Source organism: Equus caballus, chromosome 4 (genome assembly GCF_041296265.1).
Source record: "Equus caballus isolate H_3958 breed thoroughbred chromosome 4, TB-T2T, whole genome shotgun sequence".
Taxonomy (NCBI): Eukaryota; Metazoa; Chordata; class Mammalia; order Perissodactyla; family Equidae; genus Equus; species Equus caballus.
In genome coordinates, this window is record NC_091687.1 from 94407158 (window position 1) to 94420726 (window position 13569).

Genomic DNA, 13569 nt, shown 5'->3' on the forward strand with positions numbered 1-13569 from the left:
TCTCCTGGCTACACCTTGCTCCCAGTGATGGCACTAAGCATCTACGGTAAAGCAAACTGTGTCAGGAGACTGATACAAAAGCAAAACTTCCCAATGAGTAGTATAGTTTATTTCAATTAAATCTTTCCTATGTCTTTTTTTTTCTAGAAGTGGGATACAGGAGGAAATTTAGATTAAAAGTTTGAGTCAGAGTACTGATAGAGTTGTAGAGAAGACTGAAGAAGGCACGCGATAGTAAATGAGGGAGAAATGCTGCTGACACGTTACCTGTAGCACAATTCAAGTTTATTCCATTTGTTCTTGCAACACAAAACTTAAACACAGTATTATTTAGCATTCTGATGTACATGAACCAGGATAATATGAGAAACTCAATTGTGTCAAAAGTATTACATTGTGGAAAAAATGAACTCAAATATATCAAAATGCACAAAGCACTAGTCTTCTTCCATTACTGCTTAGAAAGATAGGATTGTTTCTCCATTTACAAAATAGAATCAGGACAATTTAAATTTTTTAAATTTTGCATGCAAAAACACTGCAATTGCTTATGTAGGAGGGCACTCTCACCAGCTTCTTCTATACACAATCGAGTATACAATATTGCATGGAAGAAAACAGCAGCTCAGATGAAGTTTCAGGAAAAAAAAATCAAACAGGTACATATAGATTTAAAATCCATTATTTGGGGGAAAGAAATCAATGAATAAAGGGCCTACTTCCTTGCAGCTTCCACACGTTGCACCCACCTACCTCTCCTTCTTGCCCCACTGCGTTTAGAAGGTGAGCTCCGCATAGGAGAACTCCTTGAGTATCCGCAGGTGCTGTATTTGAACTAGAAGTCTACAGATACCAGTCTGAAGCTGCAAGGGGAAAGGTGTTAGAACACTAATGTAAACAGGTAAACCACCTGTGTTTACTCGATATAGTGCATACGAAATGACTGACTGAATACAAAACTACAGAACATGCAAGATTTTTTCTGAGATGTTAACTACTACTTCAGTGGAGAACGAAACTCATCTAACCTTTCACTAATGCATGTAGTACCAAAAAGCCGACATGGTTTTAGCTTCCTTTACTCAAAATATGAACATTAAGTGTTGTGAATTTCTCTGCCAAGTGGTTCAGAAATACATTATAAATAACCTAGTTAAAAAAAAAAGAAGAAATTGTAAACCATCTTGGTCAGTCTATTCTATGTTTATGTTATTTTCTCAAGCAGTCGCCTCATAATTATGGGGTTTATGAAATGGCTGAGAAAGAAGAGGGAAGGCGAAGTAGCCTCTACTGCGTTACAAGGAACACGGGGATAAAGTGGACAGAGAATCACATGGTCTCCACAGCAGGGGGCTGCAGGAAGCAGACCAGGTTTAGGAATGTTAGGAAGATGCACTCTCTGCAATAGCCAACTGCAACAAAACACTTTGAAAGGAAAGGTAAAAACGGCAGAGGGTAAAACCCAAGGCTTTTCAATAGCGTTATGCCAAGACGTGAAAACAGAGATATCAAAACACCTCGGCACCACGTCGCTAGTTGCAGACAGACAGAGTGCCCTCCATCTTCAATGAGGACAGCTCCCTGTTCAGTTGAGTGATGTAATAAAGTACTGATTACTGACTTTTAATCCGACTGTAATAGGCTGCATTAAGACGGCAGAATTAGCCAAATATATCAAAGTATTTAAACCACCATTCTGTGATTGTTTTCTTGGACTCAGGAAACTTACAGGGTTACGCTAGTTCTAAGTGAAAAAGCCATAAAAAACGGGTTCATGGGGAAAAATACACACATACACACAAACCCACACAGCAACCAATCAGCAACGGATCAATAAGATTTGTTATGAGCCAGCTGATCGTTCTTGATACTAATTTAACCCTGCTGTAGAATGCTACGTTGCCTTAAAAAATCATCAATTCTTTATTATCTACCATCTGAATACAGGTCCCTAACCCACCCTCCCCCCTTTTTTAAAAATTTGAGGTACATTCAATTACTGCATGACGTGGCTAAGGAAAAACCCTAATATTTTTAGTAAGCTTATATGGATGGCAAGTTAAAGGAATCTTAATATTTTAAACGCGAGATAAATTTAAGGGGACATATTTTAATTAGTTGTACTGCTCATGAAATAAATGTTTAAAAATGTGTCGAAGTATTTTCTGCTGGTCATAAGAACACCATTTTAGGGCACTGTATTTTAAGAACACAATACATTTTGAAGGTGTCACATTTCACGCAATGCATGATATAGAAAAGAAACAAATATACTACGCAGGTGGCATATATTCAGCAGAAGCCTATCAACAACTCAGAGGAACCTGTAACAAGCATATTTTTGAAGGGATGGGGTTAAATTTGTCCAAATAGTAAATGTCACCCCAATGACAGCTTTGGTGCAATAAGTAATCAGCATCCAAGCCGGGTGTGAGAGAAGCATTCCAAAGAATGTTCCTTGATTCTCCAAACGTAACCAAGGCCAATCCATTCAAATAGCAAATGAAGAAAATCCATAGGTACTAAGACAACTGTTCTCTCTTTATAGGATACTAACGGGCTTATGGCTATGAGTCTATTTTTAAATCCCCTTTTACTACCAGCAGGAGTTTGAAAGTGTTTCAATGTTATATAAATGTCTGAATCTAGAGGAGAAAAAATATGCATACTGGAATGATTTCTCCTTTAGACTTCCAAAATTTAAGATTTTATAAATAAAACTAGTCAGTTTTATCTAAAGACACATGAAACCCACGTGAAAGGGGAGAGGAAATCCGAAGTTCAGCCGTCCAGCAATTTGGGAGTGTGCCTCCTCCCCTCGACTGAGCTTCCACAGGGAGCTGAAAGTCACCGAGGGGGACTGGTCGTCAACCACAGGCAGCGCTCTTCACTACGCCGAGAGATCCCAACAGAGTGCGTCTTAAGGCAGAAGGCTACAGCTAATTGCTTATCTCAGCACCCTAAGTTTACATCACAGCAGCCACTACTGCTCGCACAGCTGGGGCTACCAAATATGTATAGTTGGCTTTGTAGAGTCAGACCCTCGATACAATCTAATAAGTTAGCCAGGGAGCTGAAAACATCAAATGGTACTGGTATATTTTGTCTTTGCTCTCCCTTGGGTATAAAGTGTATATTTTACTGGAAATGGAAAAGAGGCTGACTTGATCAGGAATCCTAGTAAAAGCCTGGTCATGGTTTTTTCCTCTTCTCCAAAACATTGTTTTTTCTGGTAGTCTGATTTGTTATGAATTTCTCTCTCCCCTCACCCCTCTTAAAGTATTTAGCTGAAGAAGCTGGCAGATAGAGAGTGACAGACAGACAGGCAGCAGTGTGAGGCCACAGGAGAGTCATTCTTCCAGAGCTGTCAGCCCATCCGTCCATCACTGAAGAAGAGCTTTGATTGCCTGGTTGTCGGTGGCTTCGAAGGCAGTTAGTCCATCTGGACCTTTCACAGTCTTATCAGCACCCTGGAAAGGAAAGGAAAGGAAAGAGCCTTTATCAATAAATGAGCCCACAACTGAGATAAGAGAACGGAAAACCAGCTTACTCAGCATAGACTAATGTTTACATAGAGAATTAAAAACTCCTGTACTAAGGGAGTCCATTCTATTGACGAAAAACCCCAAACAGTTGGCAAGGTTATGGATCAAGTTATAAAAATGCCAGATTATTTTTCAGGCACTAGAAAGTGTAAACTACAAACAGAACTTGCCAATAACATAGGCAAATGACTGGCTTTTATTTACCCTATTAAACTTTAAAAAAGAATACCCCTATGTGTATTATAAAAAAAAAAGGAAAATCACTTTTGCTAAAGAAGAAAGTATTATTTTGATGGCATTATTTCTTTCTTTGCAGCATTTTTACAATCCAGAACTTATAGACCTTTTATTCTAGACAAATTCCTAAACGTGTAATAGCGGTCATTAGACTTACAAAAACCTAGCAGTAAGGGACTGGGATATGGGCTAGGACAGGAGTGTCCCTACTATACTCTAGGGAAATACTCTCCGTCTGCGCTCAAGGCTTCCCTGGGAGAATGCTGTTCTGTTACTTCTGTTACATGTTTCTTACAACATGGCATTTTACTTCTGAGAATGCGTACATACACCTCTGTGTCTATCTATGTTTCCATCTGTCTTCCCTTATTAGATTAAAAGCTCTGTGGGAGTAGGAACTTTGTCCTATGATTAACCTTGTCCATAATATTCCTCACTGTGTCCCTGATACCTAGAAAAGTGCCTAGTGCATGGTAGGTGAATCTGCTCCCAAATCAGGTGTGAACCTCTTTAACTCCCAGAGACAGCAATGTTCCACCAGCTGAGGGTTCTTTGCGAGCTCCAGTCCAAACAGGATTTATTCATCAAAAAGCCTCTAGTGTCTTGCTCTCCTGCTCTTGCCAAATCTCCTTATTCTTCTGTTCCTAGGGCCTATCAAACGGTCATTAAACTTAACATAAATGGTCCTTTAGAGACCAACTCTACTCAAACTCACCAGTCTCTTCTCCCATTAATCTTCCTATGCTCTAATCCCATGGAATTTCTCACTATTCCTGAACACACTATGTGCCATGCCTTTATACATGCTGGGTTCCATATGGAATGCTTTACCCCCTTTCTCTGGCAAATCCATTCAACCATTCAACAAGTATTTACTGACTGTTTGATGTGTAGACACTGTATAAGAGCTTGGAGAATCAAAGAAAAACAAGAGAGAGTCTGCCAGTCCGGCTGGTGTGGGAGACAGACAAATCAATCAATATGACACAGTGGGAGGAGAACAATAATAGCCTTATGCACAGTGATGACTGGCCTGTAAACTAGAAGGGGATGTGGTAGGAGGGTGTAAGAAAGAAAGGCTTTCTGGATGAGGTAATGCTGGAGTTGACTCTTGATGAGTAAGTATAAGTGATTAGGTAAACTGGAAGGACAAGATCACAGACATTCTAGGAAATGTTAAATTATCACAAAGGTCTCCTTAACATGACTATAAGTCTCTATTTCCTCATTTTCTAATTAAATTGAACTGTTTTATGGATGACATGGAACTCAGTCAAGTGGGAGAAAAATCTGAGAACATCAATGTACTAAGTCCTCCAACATAGGTTAAGTGACAATAATTGGCATCACTGTATTCAAAACAAATTCTTACCTATTTTGATAGCTATTTTTGACTAGCATTGTAAACTATAAGTCTGCATTAACAAAAAGTTAAATATCATAGTGAACATCTGTTGCTTTTTAGCTGCCAGAGCTCATTTCCCTTCTTTTGATAGCAGCATCCTAATTTCATTTTGGGGAATCATTTGTCCTTACAGTGTGGAGTTCTGGGACTATAACTCAAGGTGCCATGTACTTTCCTTGTCAAGTGTCACAGATTTATTTGACTCAAGCACGATGCTCACTTTTGGATTTTGAATCTTGATTGCAGAGATCAGGAGCGAGAACAAGAAGTTAGAGCTCATTATTTCTGTGGTATTACCCAGATGAGACGGTTGAGAAGTTCCTGCTAACTAGAGTCCTACAGTTGCTATAACTCTGGCCCCTTCTGAGTCTGGCTCTCCAGCTTTCCTGTTGACCCTATGACTAGGTTCAATATTGTCAAAACTTCCTTTTCTACTTGTTAGAGTCAATTTCTGTTATTTACAACCCCCCAAAATCTAGCTGATGAAATATGTTTAGAATTTATATAAATCATCTTTTTTCTAATTATAATACAAACCCATCACAGAACTCAGAATATACAGAAAAACATAAAGCTCCTAATTCTGTAAGCCAGATACAACTTACAACAGTTTAGTGTTTCTATTCTTTTGTTCTAAATATGTATATGTATGTACTTCTTTGAAAAATAAATGAGTAACCAAAAGAGAACTAGAGAGACTACATATCAGACAAAAGAAACTTTAAGAAATACTATGAAAGACAGAGGGACATTTCATAATAATAAAAGGTTCAATATTTGAATTTCAAAAAAACTAAGAAAACAATTCCATTTATAATAGCATCAAAAAGAATAAAATATTTAAGAATAAATTTAACAAAGTCAAACCACTTCTAAAAAAGAACTGGTTTTGTCAATGTGGATAACAATATTGAATGAAAATGACTTTTTGGCACTTGATGCAATTATCAGAGAACTTAAGCATATTTGGCCTCATCCTTTCCCTGAGGAACCATTTCTAATCATTTGTTATTAGTTCCAGTGCTTCTTCCCATGGCTCTAAGTAATATACTCGTCCTACTACTGGAGTTAACTTTAGATATTACCTTCTGACTTCCTGCTGCTGCTGCACAGATGGGGCTTTGGCTTACCACCACCACCTTTTGCAGACCCTCACAATTTCTGAAAATACCAGTTTCTGTTTCTTTATAAATTTAAATGATGTATTTATTTAACTCTATATTTCTTGTTCCATCAATTTTGACAGTACCTCATCTCTCTACTTTATAAGATACTTTCTCATCACTCCCTCTACCTCTTAACTTGCCAGCTTTTCTATTTTGTCAAGATTAACTTTTATATTCTGTTCTGTAAAAACTGTTTTATTCTTTTTTTTTTACCCCCTACAGTCACCACGCTGTACACTGCATCCCCAGGACTTAATTTATAACTGGAAGTTTGTACCTTTTGACTACTTTCACCCATTTTCCCCTGCCACCCACCCCCTGCCTCTGGCAACTACCAATCTGTTCTATGTTATCTATGAGTTCAGTTTTTTTTTTTAAAAAAAAGATTGCACATATAATAGAGGATTTGTCTTTGATTTATTTCACTTAGCATATTGCCCTCAAGGTCCATCCATGTTGTTATAAATGGCAGAATTTCCTTCTTTTTTTAGCTGAATAATATTCCTGTGTGTGTGTGTGTATCACATCTGCTTTATCCATGCATCTGTTGATGGACATTTAAGGTTGCTTCCATGTTGTGGCTACTGGTAATAATGCTGCACTGAACACGGGGGTGCAGATTCTGTTCGAGTTAGTATTTTTGTTTCCTTCAGATAAATACCCAGAGGTGGAACTGCTGGACCATACAGTAGTACTATTTTCAATTTTTTGAGGAACCTCCATACTGTATGCCATAGATGCTGCACCAATTTACATTCCCACCAACAGTGCACAAGGGTTCCCTTTTTTCTACATGTTTGCCAACACTTATTTCCTGTATTTTGGTAACAGCCATTCTAATGGGTGTGAGGTGATAACTCACCGTGGTTTTGATTTGTACTTCCCTGATGATGAGTGATGTTGAAAGACCTTTGCATGTACCTGTTGGCCATCCGTTCTATCTTCTTTGGAAAAATGTCTATTCAGATCCTCTACCCATTTTAAAATCAGACTTTTTTCTATTAAGTTATATGAGTTCTTTATATACTTTGGATGTTAACCCCTCATCAGATATACGATTTGCTAATATTTTCTCCTATTCTGTAGACTGCCTTTTCATTTTGTTGACAGTTTCCTTTGCTGTGCAGAACTTTTTAGTTTGATGTAGTCCCACTTGTTTATTTTTGTTTTTGTTGCCTTTGCCTTTGGTGTCAAATCTGAAAAATCATCGCCAAGACTGATGTCAAGGAGCTTACCGCCTTTGTTTTCTTCTAGTTTTATGGTCTCAGGCCTAACGTTCAAGTTGTTAATCCATTTTGGATTGATTTTTGTGTACGGTGTAAGATAGTGGTCCAATGTTCCCAATACTACTTATTGGAGAGACTAGCCTTTCCCCATTCTATATCCTTGGCTGCTTTGTCATAAACCCACACATATATGGTCAATTAATTTATTTCTGGGCTTTCTTTCCTGTTACACTGATCTGTGTGTCTGTTTTTATGTCAATATATTGTTTTGATTCCTATAGCTTTGTAACATAGTTTGAAATCAGGAAGCATAATGCCTCCATCTTGGTGGTCCTTAAGATCGCTTTGGCTATTTGAGGTCTTGTGTGGTTCCATACAAATTTTAGGACTGTTTATTCTATTTCTGTGAAAAATGCCATTAGAATTTTGATAGGTATTGCAGTGAGTCCTGTTTTGGGCAGTATGGACACTTTAACAGTATTAATTCTTCCGATCCACTAGCACAGGATATCTCTCCATTTGTGTCTTCTTCAACATCTCTCATCAGTGTCTTATAGTTTTCAGTGTACAGGTCTTTCATCTCCTTGGTTAAATTTATTTCTAGGTATTTTTTTTTTTGATGCAATTGTAAGTGGGACTGAGTTTTTAATTTCTCTTTCTGACAGTTTATTATTAGTGCATAGAAACACAACTGATTTTTGTATACTGACTTTGTATCCTGCAATTTTACTGAATTTTTTGATTAGTTCTAACAGTTTTTTGGTAGAGTCTTTGGGGTTTTCTATATAAGATCATGTCATCTGCAAAGAGAGACAGTTTTACTTCTTCTCTTCCAATCTGGATGCCCATTATTTTTTTTCTTGCCTAATTACTCTGGCTAGGACTCCTAGTACTATGTTGAATAAAAGTGGTGAGTGGGGATCCTTGTTTTGTTCCTGATCTCAGAGGAAAAGCTTCCAGTTTTTCCACTGTTGAGTATGATGTTAGCTGTGGGCTTGTCATATGTGGACTTTATTCTGGTTCCCTCTATACCTAGTTTGTTGGGAGTTTTTTTTTTTTTTTTTAACATGAATGTATGCTGAATTATGTCAAATGCTTTTTCTGCATCTATTGAGATGATCAAAGGATTTTTATCCTTCATTTTGTTAATGTGGTGTATCACACTGATTTGCAGATGCTGAACCATCCTTGCATCCCTGGAATAAATCCCAGTGGATCATGGTGTATGATCCTTTCGAAGCGTTGTTGAATTTGGGTTGGTGATATTTTGTTGAGGATTTTTGTATCTATGTTCATCACGGATATTAGCCTGTAATTTTCTTGTCCTGCAACATCCTTGTCTGGTTTTGGTATGGGGTAATGCTGGCTTTGCAAAATGAGTTTGCAAGTGTTCCCATCTATTCTATTTTTTGTGAAGAGTTTGAGATGGATTGGTATTAATTCTTTAAATGGTAGAACTTACCAGTGAAGCCATCTGATCCTGGATACTGATTGATTCTTACAGTTAAAATACATAAACAATGCTTAAATTACTTCTAGGTAAACACTGTTCACTGTAGCACCTAGCAGACTATTATGATTAGTTTTCTTTCTATTGTTCTGATATCGCAACCCTCCCAAATGACAGAATCAGGAGATCAACATCCACAGTGCCAGCCTGAGCTTTCCTAAGTCCTGTTCATTCATTTATCAATAACAACTTTTGATCCTATTTGCTATGGTTTGGTTAAACTGCTATAACAAGGAGAATCTAAAACACGGTAGATTAAACTGAGTTAATTTATTTCTCTCTTATACAACAGTCTAATGCTAAGTCTATCAAGGTTGGTAGGGTGGCTCTGTCCTGTGAGGTCATTTAAGGATCCAGGTCCGGGTTCTTCCACGTTACTGTTCTTATCTATTTGGCTAAAGCTAGCTCACCTCCACAGCTGCTTTCAGCCTGCTGGATGGGAGAAAAAAGTCTGCAGCAAGTGGCTTCACATTTTAGGTGATGATCTGGAAGTGGCACACATTATCTGAGCACATCCCATTAGCCCAAGCTTAGACACACAGCCAGAGCCACTGCAAGGGAAACTGAGATACAAGGACTAGATAGGCTGCCAAGTGCCCAACTAAAACTTGGGGTTCTCTTTCTAAAAGGAAGAGTGAAAAATGGACACGGAAGACAATCTGCAGCCTAACCTATACTGTCCTGAAAGTACTTTGTAATAAGTCACTAATGTCCTCTAAATGGTAAGTTCAATCAATGAGTCTTATTCCTAACTCATTATAGCACTAACTCTAACGACAATATTATCTCCAAGTCCTCCTGTTTGTCTAGCCTGCCTCTTCTTTCTCCTGCACCAACTCCCTCCACTCCCCCTTCCTCCCCTTTACTTTCTCTCTGGCTTTCTTTATACACTGGTATTCTCCATGCTTCTGTTCTGTGGCAGACCTCACTACTTGCTCAATATGCTTTTGCTTGATCATCTCATCTATGTTATGGTTTAACCTCCAACTTCTATCCTCATCCTGAACATCTACCCTGAACTTTAAGGCCATGTATTATATATATATATATATATATATATATATATATAGCCTCTGAGACTTATCTACTTTAAGTCTCACAAATATCTCAAACTCAACCTTTCCTAAAATGAATCCATAATCTTTTGCTACAAACTTGCTCTTTGTCTAGTATTTTCTATCATGGTAAAGACCACCACCATCTTCCAGAAAATGTGGAGAAACTATGCAGTTTTTCTTGTTTTACTTCCCACATAATCAGTCACCAAGTCTTCAGATCACAATTTTCTTAACATTTCTCACCTGTTCTTGCTACTGCTACTGTCTTGGTTCAGGATTTTCATATAAAGATTCTAATGCAATAGTTTCCTATCTTTTTTCATTTCTTACACCACTCCAATTCAGACTCCATATCTGGGTGATCTTGGTAAAATGCAAGTCTGATCATGCTATTCACTTATCTAAAAACCTTTAAAGGCATTCTCACAGAAGAGAATGAAGATAAATAACATAATACATAAGGCACAATCTGCTCACTACCTACCTCTCTAGTTATATTTCTTGCTAAATCCCTATTAGCCTATGTTGTAGCAGTGCTGAACAATTTTTTAGCTTACTCTAATGCATCATGGTCTCTCTTTATTGTCCCTGTGACTGTTCTCAAATTGTTGCTTCTGCTTGGATTGATGCCCTACCCTAATTCTCTATTAGATTCTTGGACATTAAGTTGCTAAGATTCAGCTCAAGTGTCAACTGCTTTATTAAGTTATATTTGTGGTACCTGTAAGGACATTCTTATTTATAACACACTATCCCCTTGACTACCAGGATCACACTTGACCTCAACTTCCTTCAGATCCATACTGTGTTACATATAAACTCTTACCACAGCAATCAAAACACTTGAATGCACTTCTTTTACATATCTGTCTCCCTTTTTTAGACTAAATATGAAGACAGCACGAACCAAGCTTATTAGTCTTTGCATTCCCAAGGCCTAGCACAGGGTCAATAACAGGCAATCAATAAATGTTTATTAAATTAATTGATAAAGATAGGGACTACACATACATGATAAGGGACTAGATGAAACAAATTATTCATAAAAGACAAATTACTGTGAGTAGATCAACAAAACACTGCCATTGTGAATAGGTTGCTCATTAGCACAATATATAAGATATTTAATTATTTTCAGGTAATTTCAACACTAAAAACCCTTCAGTTTGGCATCTGACTAGGATCAGGACTAGGCTCATCTGCCTATATTTAGAGCACGATTCAGGTGATAAAGTTTCCTGGAGGAGGAAAAGGTTGCTAGGGGCAAGAGGCCCAAGTAGATATAGGCTGTTTGTTATTCTAGGGAGTCAAAGGTTTAAGGCATTAAAAGTAATTTCTTGATGTTCAAAAGTCATAGTTTTAGGTAATCAAGTGATAGTAAGTTGTAGAATATGGGGAATGCTAAAAAGAAAAATCACCTTATGCTATCTCTGCCCTTGAAGAGAACTGTTTAAAATGTAGCTAAAAAGATAAGATATAAAAGCATGAAACAACAAGAATATATCTTTGTCTGCTGTTACCTTTATCTACTTCTTACTTCAGATAGTCCAATTCTGGTTTCTATCACCAGTTCTTAATATGTACAAATAGGCCAAGAATACTGGATTGGTAACATTGTAAAAATGAAACTCTTAAAAGTGTACCAAGATTATTTCACATTATCTTGACAAAAGGCTTTTGTGGTGAAGATGCTGATTATACTTATACTGATCAACTGTCAGTATACCAAGCAGCTTTGTTTCAACGCAACATTTATAAATTCAATAAAAAAAAAGAGCACTTGTAAATACGTATATGTACACAGACACACACACAATATGTCTTGATGCATTTTTTCATATATGGTGCTAGACACTGTTTTACAACCTTAGAATAAATATCACCATTACCTCAGAAATAAAAATTTAGCACTCATGGTTTGGAACAGTCAACTCACTTTTGAAAAGAAAGCAAGTTAGAATCAAATATAAAATGAATGCCTGAATGAATATAGTGCACTTCCTTTTTATCTGATATTAAATGTCTCATAAGGACACTTAAAATGTAAAGGAACAACGAAATCCTTTGTCCTCTCCCTTTAACCACCGAATTAACTCTTAGTTGTTACATTTTCTGTGAAGCCCTCCTGGAATTCCCAGGTAGTTGGCTCCCCCTTCTCCTGTATGCTCCTGCCATGTTGCTGATCATACCTCAAGGCAGAGCTTGGCTCACCCAATATCCAGTGCAACCCCCTTCTTTGCCTCTACAACAGAAGTTGAAAAGAAATTGAGTCCCTAGACTCCCTTAAAAGTACAGGCGGCTGTCTGACACAAATCTGGCCTCTCCCGTGGAAGACTTTCCTTTTCCAACAAAGCTCCAGGAGGAGAACATCCTTAGCTCTTTCCCCTTCTTCCTGCCCAAAACACAGACATGATGCTGGAGGTTCGGCAGTCATCTTGTAACGGCAGGACTGGGGAAGATGGGGAGAAGGGAGTGGGAATAGTGACGACACACTGTAGCCAATTGCTCAGCCTTAGACTGCGTACCCTCAGACATCTTGTTATGAGCCAGTTTCTTGTTTAAATCCCTGTAGTTGGAGTTTCTGTTACAGCTGAATTCCATCTCTCCTATAGCACTTCCTGTAGTCTATAATTGTCTGTTAACAGGCCTGTCTCCCCGAAATTAGGCTGAGCTCCATGAGGTAAGAGGCCTTATTATATTCATCTCTGTACCTTTAACACCTAGGATAATGCTTAGTATACGGTAGGTGCTCAATGAATATTTTGTTAAATAGGTGAAAAGAATTCACATCTGGGTCACAGTGCAGATGACTATTTAGTAACATAAATCTTACCCTTAGTGATCACATGCATCCAAATCAAAAGGAAAAACTACCTTGTCTCCCATCTTGTGTATGTGTGTACCACATACATATTACGATGTTTATCACTGTACTAGAAAGAAAATGGCACAATATTTATTTTGAATTAATTTATATGCATTTTAGCATAGTTTTGAGAAACTGTTTGTAAAGAACTCCATTATCTCATGATTTGGGGCCATGGTAGTAGGATAAAATGTTCAGAACCTGAAATTTTCAACAGTTTGAATATATGCTTAATATTACCATTACCAAAGAACTTACTGATACAATTCAATTTTAGAGTCTAGTAAAAACAGTGACATTAAAAAAAATCATTCAAATATCTACAGTTACACATATTGTGTAATTTTATTCACTGGTGCAGGATTTCACAGCATATTTAAGGCCATACTCAATTTACACATTGATACAGGAGACACAGTAAAGAGAATTTCTGAATACCCCATAGTGTCTAATACAATGCTCAACACAGGTAATGTTATATTCCTTATATTTTTGTAACAGTTTTGAGCTGTTAACATAATATTGCAGATATATCATCTCCTTCTATCTTCACAGC

At 37.5% G+C, this 13569-nt stretch overlaps 1 protein-coding gene across 1 annotated transcript in view; it reads right to left on the minus strand.

Moving 5' to 3' along the window:
• Positions 1–268: 268 nt before the first annotated feature.
• The window catches only part of MTPN (myotrophin), a 57422-nt gene continuing 44121 nt past the window's right edge, over positions 269–13569 (minus strand). Inside the window, exon 4 of the mRNA XM_001499890.6 lies at positions 269–3470. Within this exon, the coding sequence (XP_001499940.1) occupies positions 3384–3470 (87 nt within the window). The 3' untranslated portion in view covers positions 269–3383. The remainder of the gene's footprint in view (positions 3471–13569) is intronic.